Source organism: Ailuropoda melanoleuca, chromosome 7 (assembly GCF_002007445.2).
Source record: "Ailuropoda melanoleuca isolate Jingjing chromosome 7, ASM200744v2, whole genome shotgun sequence".
NCBI classification, from domain to species: Eukaryota; Metazoa; Chordata; class Mammalia; order Carnivora; family Ursidae; genus Ailuropoda; species Ailuropoda melanoleuca.
Genome location: NC_048224.1, coordinates 81,171,227 through 81,184,254, shown reverse-complemented (window position 1 = coordinate 81,184,254; position 13,028 = coordinate 81,171,227). Strand labels below are relative to the sequence as shown.

Sequence of the window (13,028 nt, the reverse complement as noted above, 5' to 3'; positions counted from 1 at the left end):
AGAGCATTCCTTGACACCCCAATTTAAATTATGTTGTCTTTCTCAGGGCACACCATTCTTTTTGGAATGTTTAATATCCATTTATGTTTTATATATTAATGTATGCAATTTAATTAGTCTCTCCCTCTGGATTATAAGCTCCATCAAGGCAGGCATCCTATCTGTTCCCATTTTCCCTTATTTGTGTATCCAGAATTCACCTTCCTGTCTGGTATTTAAATAGTTATGGAATGAATCAATCAATTTTAAATGGTCATTAATGGCAATGTGCAGGTACGTCCAATGCTCCTTATTTCTAAAGGCATTTTTCTTTAATAGCAAAAGAATGCATGATACCGATTGTAAACTGGCAAGTTGGGTGCTGGGAAGCCACTCAGACCTGCGCTAAGAAAGGTGATAATGAATTCAGTGTTGCCAATTCCGAGGGAACTCTAAGAAAACACCTAGTGCTTCCAATTGGTCCCAGTAGTGAACCAGAACCCTCCTTGCTTTCGCGGTGCAGTCACGTAGTTCTCGGTGCCGCTCCCAGCTCTGAGGCTCAGGAACCCCTCGGGGCAATCCCTGGGACGCAGAATTCTGGCGCTGTGGGCCCAGAGGAGAGGGGCGGCTCCTATGCACACACACGCTCACTCACACACCACACGTGGTCACAAAGCACAGACGGGCACAGACGCTCAGCACCCACACAGAAGCGCGTACCTACAAACATCCACCTACCGTCCACCTACATCACCACCACAACACAGGCGCACGCGACCTCGCACACCTCGCCCACTCATGCACTCAAACCACACACTGGCGCGCTACACACGAGCTAGCTCATGCTCGCGCACAGTTCACTCCCCGCGCATACACCCTCTTGCGCGCGCCCATGCCCCTGCTCACCGGCACGCGCGCGCGCACCCGCTCACGCCCCGTGCACACACCCTCTTGCGCGCGCCCATGCCCCTGCTCACCGGCACACGCGCGCGCGCACACGCCCTAGCTCACGGGCGCANGAGGAGAGGGCGCGGCGCGGGGGTGCGCGGCCGGCGCCCGGGCAGCGAGACGCTCCGAGGGTGCCCAGCCAGCTCGGGAGGGGCTGGGCCGGGCCGGACCGGAGGGAGCACGCCCCGGGTCACGCCAGCGCCCGCGAACTGAGCGCGGCAGGGAGCGCACCATGGACCCCAAAACGGGCGGTGGCGAGGAGGATGACTGCGTGGACTCGGGCGCAGAGACCGGAGGGTGAGCCGCGCCGGGCCGGGCCGTGGGCGGGGGGCGCTCTCGGAGTTGCGCTGCGGCTGCTCCCTGGCCGGGACCTTCCTGGACCCCGCGGCGGAGCCGGAGCCGCTGTGGCCGGATGGGGCCGCGGGGGCTCCCCCTCCTGCCGGGTACTCGGTGGAAGGCAGAGGGGCTGTGGCGGGCTGGCTCCCTCCTGGGCCGGCCCCTAGGGCAGAGCAGCGTGGCCCGTAGCTGCCCCGGGTGGGGCGGGCCCCATCCCCGGGGCGGGGGGAGGAAAGTGGAAGGACTCAAGGTTCAGAGTAAACCCCGCACACCACCACACACCCCTTCTTGCCCCCCGTTATCACTGAGATGATGTGGAGTACCAGGTGAATGCAGTGTCCCCCTGAGATCATCGCTAGAGACAAGAGATGCTCTTGCACTTGTTTCAACCTTCCGCGAGGACTTTGTTCTTCTAGCCCCGCGGCTCCCTGGAGTCCCGGATGAGGGGTTGGGGATGAGGACAGGACACCTGGCACCTAAAAGTCTTTCAGAAATCATATAAAAGGTTGACATTTTTTCATTTCATGGCTTTTTGTGCTTACTGAGACCCCCTCCTCAACTATTTCTCCGCCAAACTTCTCTGCGCACCTGTTCTTGGGTACAGGTGGGATGAAGTTGGTGCTATGATCTAGCCCAGCTGAAAGGAATGTCCTCATCGCTTCAACGGACTCAATTAGCCCAAACCTTTACCCCTGGAGACTAATTAGCTTTCTCCCAGCAACACCATTTTCCTGAGTGGGACAAAAAATGGAGTATCTTTTAGAAGATGAATGTCATTGTAAATGCTTCCACCCAACTCCTATCTCTAGAGGATTTTCCTGTGCAGAGTCAGCAAACGTCCAGGATGCGGGTACTGATTCAGGAGGAAAGGGTGTCCTTTCCTCTCTGGAGAACCCTGGGGAGAGTCTGGAGCTTCCGAGATTACAGAAAGCCTCATTCCTGGAAAGTTGGGGAGATTTAGACTAATCTCAGGGCTTGGCAGCCTTGTGAGGACAGGATGGGAGTCCAAGGCCAGAATGGGCGCACGGGGCTGCCCTGGAGGAAAGCTTCCTACACAGTCACTTCTGCCCGCCCAACCCCACCCTTCCTTGCAGCCTCCACGCATTCCTAGCCGGATTCTGGGACTTTACACCCTACAGCATGTTCTCTGCAATGGGCTTTCCCTGTTTTCCGAACTTGCGATCATTTATGGTTCACTGTAGAACCCAGTTACGTTCTGGAGAGGTAGCCTGATTTCCAAATACAGAACTCTTGTTTTTTTCCCCACACTTGGTGTATGTGGAATTTATCAACTGTAATTGAAGATCCTTGACTTTGTTTTTCCTGACTCTTGTTAGCTAGGCCATGAATAGAAGAAACAAAGCAAAATTAACCAGCTCATTTCAGCTGCATTAAATAAGGCACCGACTGGTCCATTCATTTTCAATTTGCAGAGCTCACCTAAAACAGGTATTTTTTTCCAAGGGTTCTGTCTTGGAGAAGTGGAGGGGAAGCCCTGACCAAGGAGCGATAGTACCCTGGGATCCCAACAAAAAGTATGACAGCTGCCAGCATTGCTGGTAAGGGCTTGCTGAACACTCTGACACCAGAGCTGCTGTTCACCGCCTTTGTCACTAAAGTGTGTAGTTGTGACAGAATAGAATTGTTTAAAGAAGTCTTATTGCCTCAGTAGCATCCTTAAGCTAAAGATGAAGGTTAAATGGCATGCACTTAAAGAGTTTCAGTGTGTAGGTACTAATCTCGTATTTGCCACACAGTCTCCTGAAGTTTGGTTATCAAAAAGCTGTGCATAGTTTACTTGCTTTTCCAGAACTCACCCCTGGCTTCCATATAGCTATCTGTGAAGACTTAATATGTGTTTGCTATCATTATTATTATTAAAATACAAATCTGATCATGTCTCTCTCCCAAACGTTTAGTGGTTCTGTCATCACTAACATACGAAGAGCTTGGAGTGGCCTACAAGTCCCAGTGTTCTAAGGTCCCCTCTGTCTCTCTGCCTTTGTTTCTCAGCACGTCCACCCTTGCACCCTGCATCAGGCCACATCAGCAAGGTGTTTCCGATTCTTTGCATTTGTCGAGCTGCCCTTTTCGCCAGCTCTGCCCTTTTCCACGTGGCATGCCTGTCCACCAGGTGAAACTCTGTCTTCTTTCAAGATTCGTCTCAGGTGACACATGTGCTAGGGCAAGGAGCCTCAGTTTGAGGTCCATGAATGGCTTGAAGTCGTCTGCAAAATGACGTTCTTTGTGAATTTTTGTCAGAAGAGACTTACTTTTCATCAAATTCTTGAAGTAGCCTGTGATTCCCCTCCCAACCAAGTTTGGGCAGGGTAGGAGAAGTTTCGTTTTCAACATGTTGTGTCCGAGGTATTCGGAGACAGCCAAGGAAGGATGAGGAGCCAGCGGTTGACTCTGTCTATCTAGAGGGAAGGTCAGAGAGGAGGTTGGCGTGATGACACTGCATTTGGGAACGGTCAGCCTAAAAATGGCAGTTGCAGCCTTAGGAGTAGATTAAACCAACCAAAGGCAATAAATAGCAAACACCTAGCATTTTACTCTGTGCCAGGACTGCCCTGAGCCTTTATGTATTTCGTTAACTCATTTCATCCTTAAACTGTGAAGCAGGTACTGTTTAAAACCAGGCTTGAGAAATGACAACACTTAAATGCCAGGTGAAGGTGGAGGAGGTGATTAAGGGGCCCGAGGAAAAGGAAACACGGCTACCAAGAGGAGGAATGTGGTGTCCCAGAAGCCAAGGCAAAGAAGGGAAAGGCACCAGCTGCGCCACTGGGAAACTCACTAAGATGAAGGAATGTGAAGTGCCCTTTTTTTCAAATGGAGATAATGAAGGAAAGGGGGAGCCATGGGCAGTGGCGGGGTGGAGGCAGAAGCCAGGTCCCCGTGGCTCCAGGAGGGAGTGGACGGTGTGGAAGAGGAGGTAGCTAGAGCCCTTTGAGAAAGAGAGGGGTGAGGGGAGGCAATAGCTGGAGGGGAAAGGGGGTGCAGGAAGGAGTCCCAAAACCTAGGCAATAATTAGGCTCCTATAAAGAGGTGCTTATAGAAGAGACTCTATAAAAAGGGAAAGGATAAACTGATGGTTTGTAATGTCTGCTTTCTGAGAAGGTGGAGGCAGATGGACTTCAGACCTCACAGTTCGATGGCCGTTGGATAGAAGGAGGGACATCTCTCTTCTTACACCTTAGCAGGGAAGATGGGTTTCGGTTCTGGGCAAATGCAGCCCCCTCCCCCAGGAAAATGGAGATTTGAAGTAGTTGCTTGGGCCATGTTGAGTGAGGTCCAACTGAGATTAGTGATTGTAAATGTATGAAGGTCCCAGTCTAGATGGCTATCTGTTTTCCTGCAGCAGTGCTCAATGACCTGAGGGGCAGGCAGAGGGAGATGGCGAGGTGAGTGGTTGAGCCCACCAGGGTTTGGGGGAGAGGGACTATTGCCAGGCAGGTGTGAACAAAATGTAGGAGCAAGGGATTTGTGGGTATGGGTGGAGCTATGATCCTTTCTCAGCAGCGTGATCAAAGAGAAGGTTCCAAGAACTTTGGGTCCCACTCCCAGTGGGCAGATGGTGCCGATCGCTTTGAAAGTGACAGGAGAGTCAGGCTGTGGGGTTCAACTCTGTGCCCTGACTTTTCTCTTCTGTAATATGGGATGCCAATCATAGTACCCACCTCACAGGGTGGTTGTGAGAATTAAATTAGTCTATACATTTAAAGCTTCCAGAACAGTGCCTGGCATAAGTGAACTCTCAGTACATTATTTCTCATCATACTATTAATATTGTTATGAAGAACACTCCAAATGATAAACTTAGAGTTTCATATAATAAAAATGTATATTTCCAGTTACACTCAAGATCCTGTGTTCCTTTTACTCGTCATAGTAGATGCTCTGATGTTTTTAAACGTCCTAAGCAATTTGATCATCTTTCAGAACATCTGCGAGACGATAGGACTCGCCTCAATATTATTATTCTACAGATGAGGACATGGAAGTTCAGAGGTTGTACGACTAGTTAGTGGCCGAAATTGAAGCCTGAGCCTCCAGTGTCTTCCCACCTAGCAAAGTTGCCTCTCAAAGAGCCCTTAAGTGGCAATTCATTCTTGATTCGTGATCAAACATTTTCTTTTGCTTAAAATGCCATCTTTGCTGTCTGGCCCACCCAGTACAGGCCAAGCTAAAGCAAACTAGTATTCTTCTGTGGCAGTCGATGTCATTTTGATGCTCCCCTTTTCCAAATGCACTTGAAGGCAAGCTTTGTGCTTCTGCGTATTTTTCATTAGAAAAAAACTGGCAAGCCAGCTACTGACCATGGTAAACTATCTTAAGAAACAGAATCCCTTAACAGAGGGACAGGCAGTGTTTTTGCAAACTAAAATAAAAAGCATTCATCTTATTTTATGTTTTTTAATGGGTGTTTCATTAGTGCTGTCTTCCTAGATATGGCATCTGAGCCGCTCTTTCAAATATGACCGTATCTGATGCATTATTTTAATTCAGAAGTTTGGCACTAATGAACCTCCACCTCCCTGTCAGCTGTCACTGAGCTTCTGAAAACATAGTCATACCATACCCTTTGGGTGACCTCCAATTGATACTTCACTGTGATTTAGAGATAGCAAACAATTCACAGGGCTAGAGTTTATAAGCAGGTGAATGGGAAAGAATAGGGGGAATAAATTCGAAGATGGACAGGTTTAGAGAACAGTAAAAGGGGAAATCTTGCAGAGAGGACAGGATGATCTATTAGGTACTCTATTATCTTTGTGTTCAAGGTGGAGCTAGTTAGCTCTAAATTACCTGGCATCTAATTCAATCGACTGAGAGTTAACAGATGAGGTCCATGATGCATTGAGCTGATGTTTTACAGAAACATCAAGATCAATATTACCGAAATGCCAAGATCAATTCTTATGCCAAGATTTTCCCGGAAAAGAGAATTTAAGAAGGTATCCTATGTTTATATACAGGCAAGTAGGCTGCTAACAGTGATAAACTGTCTTAAGTGCAGACCCCTTTACACTTAACCCCTGTATGTATAATCGTAATTAAAATACAGTCAAGGGATTTCATCTTTCTGGTCATTATTGGCAGAGATACCATATACATGTAATATTTGTAAATGTGTCTACTATGTGTGTCAGGTGTGTGAAAATATATAATCCTTGCATCATTCTGCTTCTCTGTATCATGTGCCCATACATTTTTCTTCCTAAAATTCATGGATTCACCTCTCATGCTTCATTCTTCCGGAGTTGAATGTCTTGTTCAGAGCTAGGTGGGTAGATTCTTAGGATCTAAGATGAGTAAACAGGATTCACAAGACAGGTACCCCATTGCTGTTCCCTCCTATCCTAAAAAAGCTGGGGATAATGTACCCCTCCAGAGAACTATAGTCAATATCTGAAATCGTTTGAACCTGTTTAAGTACAAAATTGTTTTAAGCTTTACAGTTTGTCTTTTGCCAGTAATATTTCCAGTAAATAATTTTTTGGAGTTATTTGGAATGTATCTTATGGGCTATAAAAGTGTTTGTACCTTGACTCAGTTCCTGTTTCCCCTCATGATCATTTTTCTAAGGAAAAGAAAGTAAATATCAAGCCATGTATATATATATATATATATATATATATATATATATCTCATCATCGTGTGGTTTGCAAAAGAGAGCCATGTATATATATACACATGGTTTGCAAAAGAGAGCCATGTATATATATATATATATATCTCATCATCGTGTGGTTTGCAAAAGAGAACAATCAGGAACAATCATATAGCAAACAAAAGGCAAATGTTTGAATAAATTATAGTACTTCACTTTATCTAAAATTATAATTTCAGGAACTATGTAGCAGCATGTTGTGATGGTGTGTAGCAAAAAGAGTAGTTGAAAATTGTATCTCCATCATTATGGCAACTGTTACGAATTGCATAAACAGGATCAGAGTCTGGAAAACAACGTGAGGTTTTAGGAAACTTTTCTTCCTGTTTGATTTCTGTTTTGTTGGTGGACAGGGATGGAAGTTAGGGTGATAGATGAGACTGCATAGACCATCATTCATGAAAAGAGGGGTTTATGTCGTGCTTGAACTTCATCCAGAGAGTGACATGATCAGATCTGTGCTTTGCAAAGATTGGCTGTTGTTTGGGGAAGGAACTGGAGTGGAGCAAGAGTGACAGGAGACTGACCAGCTGGCAGGCTTGACCCAGGCAGTGCCTTTAGTCACAAGAAATACATATGCAGAGATGCATGGCAGGGACATTCGCTTTGCTAGCACCTGTCCTAAAATACTACCGTTACACCTTAAGATTCTCAAAATAGGTTTCATGTGTAAATTTCATTCTACATTCATCTCCATCTGTATGCAGATCTTTAAAATATATGCATTTGTGAAATCCATCTGCCTCATCCTAACTGAAAATACTGACGGATTTCTAATAAAATGAATAGGGGCGCCTGGGTGGCTCAGTCGGTTAAGCATCTGCCTTTGGCTTGGGTCATGATCTCAGGGTCCTAGGATCGAGCCCCACGTTGGGGCTTCTCCCTCACCCTCTCCCTGCCTCTCCCCCTCCCTGCCTGTCCCCCTGCTTGTGCTCACTCCCTCTCTCTCTGTCAAATAACTAAAATCTTTTTTTAAAAAAATGAATAGTCCAATCACACATTCCCAGTGAACATTTTATTTGAATTGTCATGAAATTTCTTTAAAGCCTGACCATCTTAAGATGATCGTATTGGAATGGGATTGTTTTGTCGTTGTTTCTACCACAGTGGGTGCTCGTTGAGCATTTGTTGCATTCACACACAGTTACATTTCTAAGTTTTGTCCTAAAGTTAATTTACATCCTGCCTGGTTCCAGAAAGAACTGAATGCACCAATGCTGGGGGTGACTGGTCCTGGCCATCCTCTCTTGCATCTCCCTTAGCCAGTACGTCGCCGTGCTCTAGCCAGTTCTCCCTTCCAGCTCCAGCCTTGCCATCACCCTGCACTCCTACTTCAGGTCCACTGTTCACCTCCTGGGCTCCTCACCAATAGTTTCCCTTTAGTTTCCTAACCAATACCATGAAAAAGCAGATTAGATATAGGCGGATGCAGTTTGTAATACATAAAGGGATATGCAAATGTTAATAGTTGCTATTCTCTCCAGCCTTAAGATTCAGTGATTCTGTAACTACTAAAGCATTTCATTTGAAAAGAGAAAACTGCATGCTGTTTTTCTTCCATTTTGTTCCCCTACCAATAAATCAGTGCATCATTTTGTGGGAGCGATGTAGGTTATTTTAACTAGTAAGAGGTGTGCTTTTTATGATTTTTTTTTTTGAAGTTTTGTATATACTTTTTTGGTGTGGTAACAAAGTCAATGGAGTGAAAATTGGGTGATTTAAGGAAGGCAACATGAGGCTAAGTAAGAGGAGTGTATATGTGGAAAATTAAACGTGATTAACTACTTTCTTTGCATAACCATGTCCCCTGACTACCATCTTGCAGAATAAATCCCTACGTACCTGAGAGATGAATTCCCTGTTGAGAATGACTTTGGGACACCGGGGGGAGAAAACCAAGAGCTTCTATAAGCAAATATGTTGCCAGAGACGGGAGGCTTCCCAGCCACACAAGTAAAGCAGAAACTTAGAAGAGATTAAGCAGGCAGATCCTTGGCCAGGTGCCCATTCTCACAGAGGCTGCGTGCCAGCAGCTGGTTTTTCAGCCTAGAAACTGATGGGCAATTTCACCCTGGCCCTAACCCTGCCTTTTCCCTTTCCCTATCACAGCCCACATCCTGTTACTGTAATGTGCAGCAGGATTTCTTCTCAGCTGGAACTGAAATCAGTCAAACATCATTGTGCCTTTGTGTTTCCTGATGGTCAGGCAGACCCTGCATGTGGAAGCAAGCCCTCACAAGCCAGGGTCCCCTCACGCTACCACCAAGGTCCATCAGCACTCTGCTTATGTCAGCAAAGAGACATTTCCCCACGATGCAGTGGTAACTCGAAGGGTGCTCATTTGCAGTGATTTCACCTTTGGGGGATATCATGAACCCCTTTGAGAATCTGTTGAAAACTTCGAGCCTTCTCCCCAGAAGAATTAGCTTCCATTCAAGAATTTGCCAATGAATTTAGATGCTTCGGGACCCAGCAGGTTTCCCATCTTGGAGATTCACAGAGTCCTTACCATGTAAATGCTACTTACCGCTGACTGTTTTTAAGATTCTAGCTTGAAGAACTCATTTGGATACAGAAAAATAGTGTCTAATCCTACTAATACTAAGGTTTTGTGTTTCAGGTCTGACTACAGCCACATGTCCTCCACCAGCAGTAAGTATGGTTTAAATGTCCTTTGGCGCTGGCTTCTCAGTCCTGTCTATGGGTAGAGCCCCTGCTTTAACGGAAGGATCACCCAAGGGATACTTGCCAAAGTGTGTGATACAGGATCCTCTGACCCTGAAAGTTGGGGCTTTTCCTGGAGAATTTAACTGTCCCTTGATTTCAGAACTAGCTATGCCACTACTTTCCCTTTGGAAATTGAACCTAGAGGATCTAGCCCGGGCTTTGTTAGGACAGAGGCTTCTAAAGCAGCTTCTCCAAATAATCGGAGGCAACTCATTCATTCACCAAACATTTATCAAATACCTGCTGGCCGAAGTCTGACAGCTCGGAGCACATTCCTTACACTCCCGGGAGGCTCCGATTCATCTGTTGGGGCAATGTCCTCCCTTGTGTTTCTGCATCCGTAGGCAGATATCATAGGCGATTATCAGATGCAGTTAAAAAAAGGTGATGAGGAATATGTTTATATACATACTGTAAGCACAGAAAAAGATGTCTGTATTAAAAGCTAATTGACAAGTAAATCTATGCATGGGAAATTAGGCCTTATATCTCGAAACAATTTGCAGCGATTAAGATTACTAGGTAGATGACCAAAGCCATTCAGGTTAATTAAACACCTATTTTAAAATAACAAAAAATTGTCTAACAATGAAAGCGCTGATTATGTGAATCGGTACATACTGAATTGTTGTTTCTGTCTTCCCTGTTAAACTGTCAATTCTAAATAGTACCCAAACGGAAAGACACTTAATTGGATTATTCTATTTATTGATGTTCTGGTTTAGTTTTCCTCTGCAGTAAGAGACTATGCAGAAAGCTGTATTTCTGGAATTGTAATTTAGTGTCGAATTATATGCAGTTATTTGTATAACTGCAATGAGTAATCTCTGATCATTTCAGCCAACTGGAGACCCAACATTGCCCCTTAGTTATTAAGAACCATTAGTAATAATGAGAATAATGCTCCAGTGATTTGCATTCCTCCCTGAAGCTTCTGCATTCCTAAAAATCAGGGAAAGCTCTCTTGAACTCTCTCTCTATGCTGCCATTTTCATCCTACTCAGTTTTGCCCAGAAGCTATATTTCTTTAAGAATGATTTTTATGAAATACTTGCCCAAAGCCTTTGCTCAATTTGTAGCTCTCAAATCAGTCCTCTGGGTCACAACAAAGCACCTCTCTTGTCAGCGAAACTGGTAATTTGGTTTGGGAGGCTTTCCTCTCCATTATTTTAATTGCGATCTCGGAGTTGGTATTTCTCTTAGTGCAACTGGGATCAATAGCCTTTTATTGCTCTTCCTTTTCTCTTTAAATATTTTGTGATTCCTATATCAGTCTTCAGTGTTGGGACCTCTTGGTGAGGATGCGTATGCATTTCATATTTGAGTTAGGGAAATGTATTTGGCTATAAATAATAGAGGAAAAAATAATGATTTAAGTTGGCGTTTGTTTTCCTCTAACATTAAAAAAAAAAAAAAAAAGCTCAGAGAAGGCCATGCACGTCTGATGTGGAAGCTCCTTTCATCCTTCTGCTTGGCTTTTGGCTTCTGTCCTTAGAGTTGCCTCAGAGTTACAAAATGGCTGCCTCGACCACAGGCATCACATCCTTGTTCTGGGCGGGGNGGGGGGGGGGGGGGGGGAGGGGTGAGTGGGTACTGCTGGGCCCCTGGGTGTCTTTGCCTAGTGTTTGCCTGGCCTGCCTCTCCTCCCAACCAGGAGCATAAACCCTGACCACACCCAGATGCAGGAGAAGGCCCCTGTGGCAGTCAGTAAAGATAACAGAGTGGACCCTTTCTGAAAAAGAAAAAAAAAACAAAAACACTTAAGTCTGAAGTCTTAAACCTATCCTTTAAAACAAAGGTTTGACAGTGCTACAGTCATAAAAAGTATTTTCCCAGTAGATTTTAGAAACAGCATTTCCCCACAAACTAGACAATCACACTCAGAGGAGTTAGTAGAGAGAAGGTTAATAAGCTTAGGATCCATCCCGAATGATGCAGTTCCAGGGTCAGTCTCCTTGTCACGGTCCAGCTGTGCCAGCTCCCTCTGTGTGACCAGCAGGCCCCACAGAGCTGACTGGTCCCAGTTCCCCCTTGTGGGTCATCCCCCGCCCTTGGGCAGCCGCCCTGAATGGCTTGTTCCTGAACGCTTCCTGGATGGGATATGAGCACTGGTTCTAACCACTTGCTGTCAGGAAATGGATTTTTCTGCCTATTAGTGGTTCCTGTTCAGCATTCCCATGATGCTCTTTTACCTGTTTGTGCCTGAGTTCACCGGGACGTAAGCGCGTCCTTGGGTTGAGCTGGGGTTGGAGTCTGTCCACGGCTGGAGTTTGTCATTGCTAGAGCAGGCAGGAACGCTTCCTCCCCAAGCAAGAGTTGCTCTTTAGGTGTCTTTTCCCTCAGAATGCAGGGGCTGCTTCCTCATGCTGCCTGCCCCTGGTGGGAGAAGAAGGGAGGTCATCACCAAGAGGAAGTACAAGAGCAGCGGTGTGGGGGTTAGGTCTCCTAGGTCCTAGTCCTGGTATGGAGTCCGGGACGGCATGGCGGTCCTTGGGCATTCTGGTTTTCCTCGACCTCCTGGGTCCCAGAATCACATTCCCAATGATTGTGTTTGATATCACTTTCAATTCTGGGGGAGGTGGCTGAGGGGGCTTCTTTAATGGATGGTTGTGTTCTATAAATTGGGTAAATGTAAATTTGGGTAAATTTTTTTTTTCTACTTGCCCTGAGTCTGTTTGCCTTTTTGAGATTGACAGGGCTGACAAGCTTTTCCCTTATTTTTTTCTGCAAACCTCAATATACTGTTAACATTCAGATCTCAGTAAATCGTAATACTTCCTAAGAAAGATGAATTTAATTTATACTCTCAGAATTTTAGGTGGTTTTTCCAGAAACCTGCATAGAAGATCATCAAGGCACTATGTACAATTTGCATTCTTAAGTGATTTAAATAAAAAGGAGAAATTTTATAAACAGGATAAAAGAAAAATAATAATTATGCCAGGGGGAAGAAAATCAACTGTGCCATGTAATGATAATGAAATTCCCATCATGTATGATTGAATATTTTCATTCAAATAAAGATTATAATCGTACTTGGAGAATTTCTCTTGGAAGATGCTGAGAGCTTAAAAATGACATTTTTAGGACAGTGTCACATTTCTTGAGGATCTCTAGCCCCAGGATAATGCCAGTAGGAGGGGGGTCACAGAATTAACTAGTTCTCTTTATTGGAGACTGTTCCTCTATTTGCCCTCCTAATTTGTGCCTTAAAACTGCGCCTTCTTGAAACTCAGGTACAATCATTAACTCTTTACCTGGCCCTTACAGACAGCCAGTGGCAGCAGGAATGCCTCACAGTTTTGTGCCCCTTCGTACTTTTCAAAATGCAAATGGTCAAAGATGAGTCAAAGTGATACAG

At 45.4% G+C, this 13,028-nt stretch overlaps 1 protein-coding gene across 2 annotated transcripts in view; it reads left to right on the top strand.

Annotated features, from left to right (window-relative positions):
• The first annotated feature begins 1,017 nt into the window (after window positions 1–1,017).
• FAM124A (family with sequence similarity 124 member A) overlaps window positions 1,018–13,028 on the top strand; it is a 94,392-nt gene continuing 82,381 nt past the window's right edge. The window contains exons 1-3 of one of the 2 annotated variants that reach the window (XM_034665107.1): window positions 1,018–1,224; window positions 2,728–2,822; window positions 9,561–9,592. In XM_034665107.1, coding sequence (XP_034520998.1) covers window positions 9,577–9,592 — 16 coding nt within the window. In that variant the 5' untranslated portion in view covers window positions 1,018–1,224; window positions 2,728–2,822; window positions 9,561–9,576. The remainder of the gene's footprint in view (window positions 1,225–2,727; window positions 2,823–9,560; window positions 9,593–13,028) is intronic. The other variant, XM_011222994.3, reaches the window with a different exon arrangement.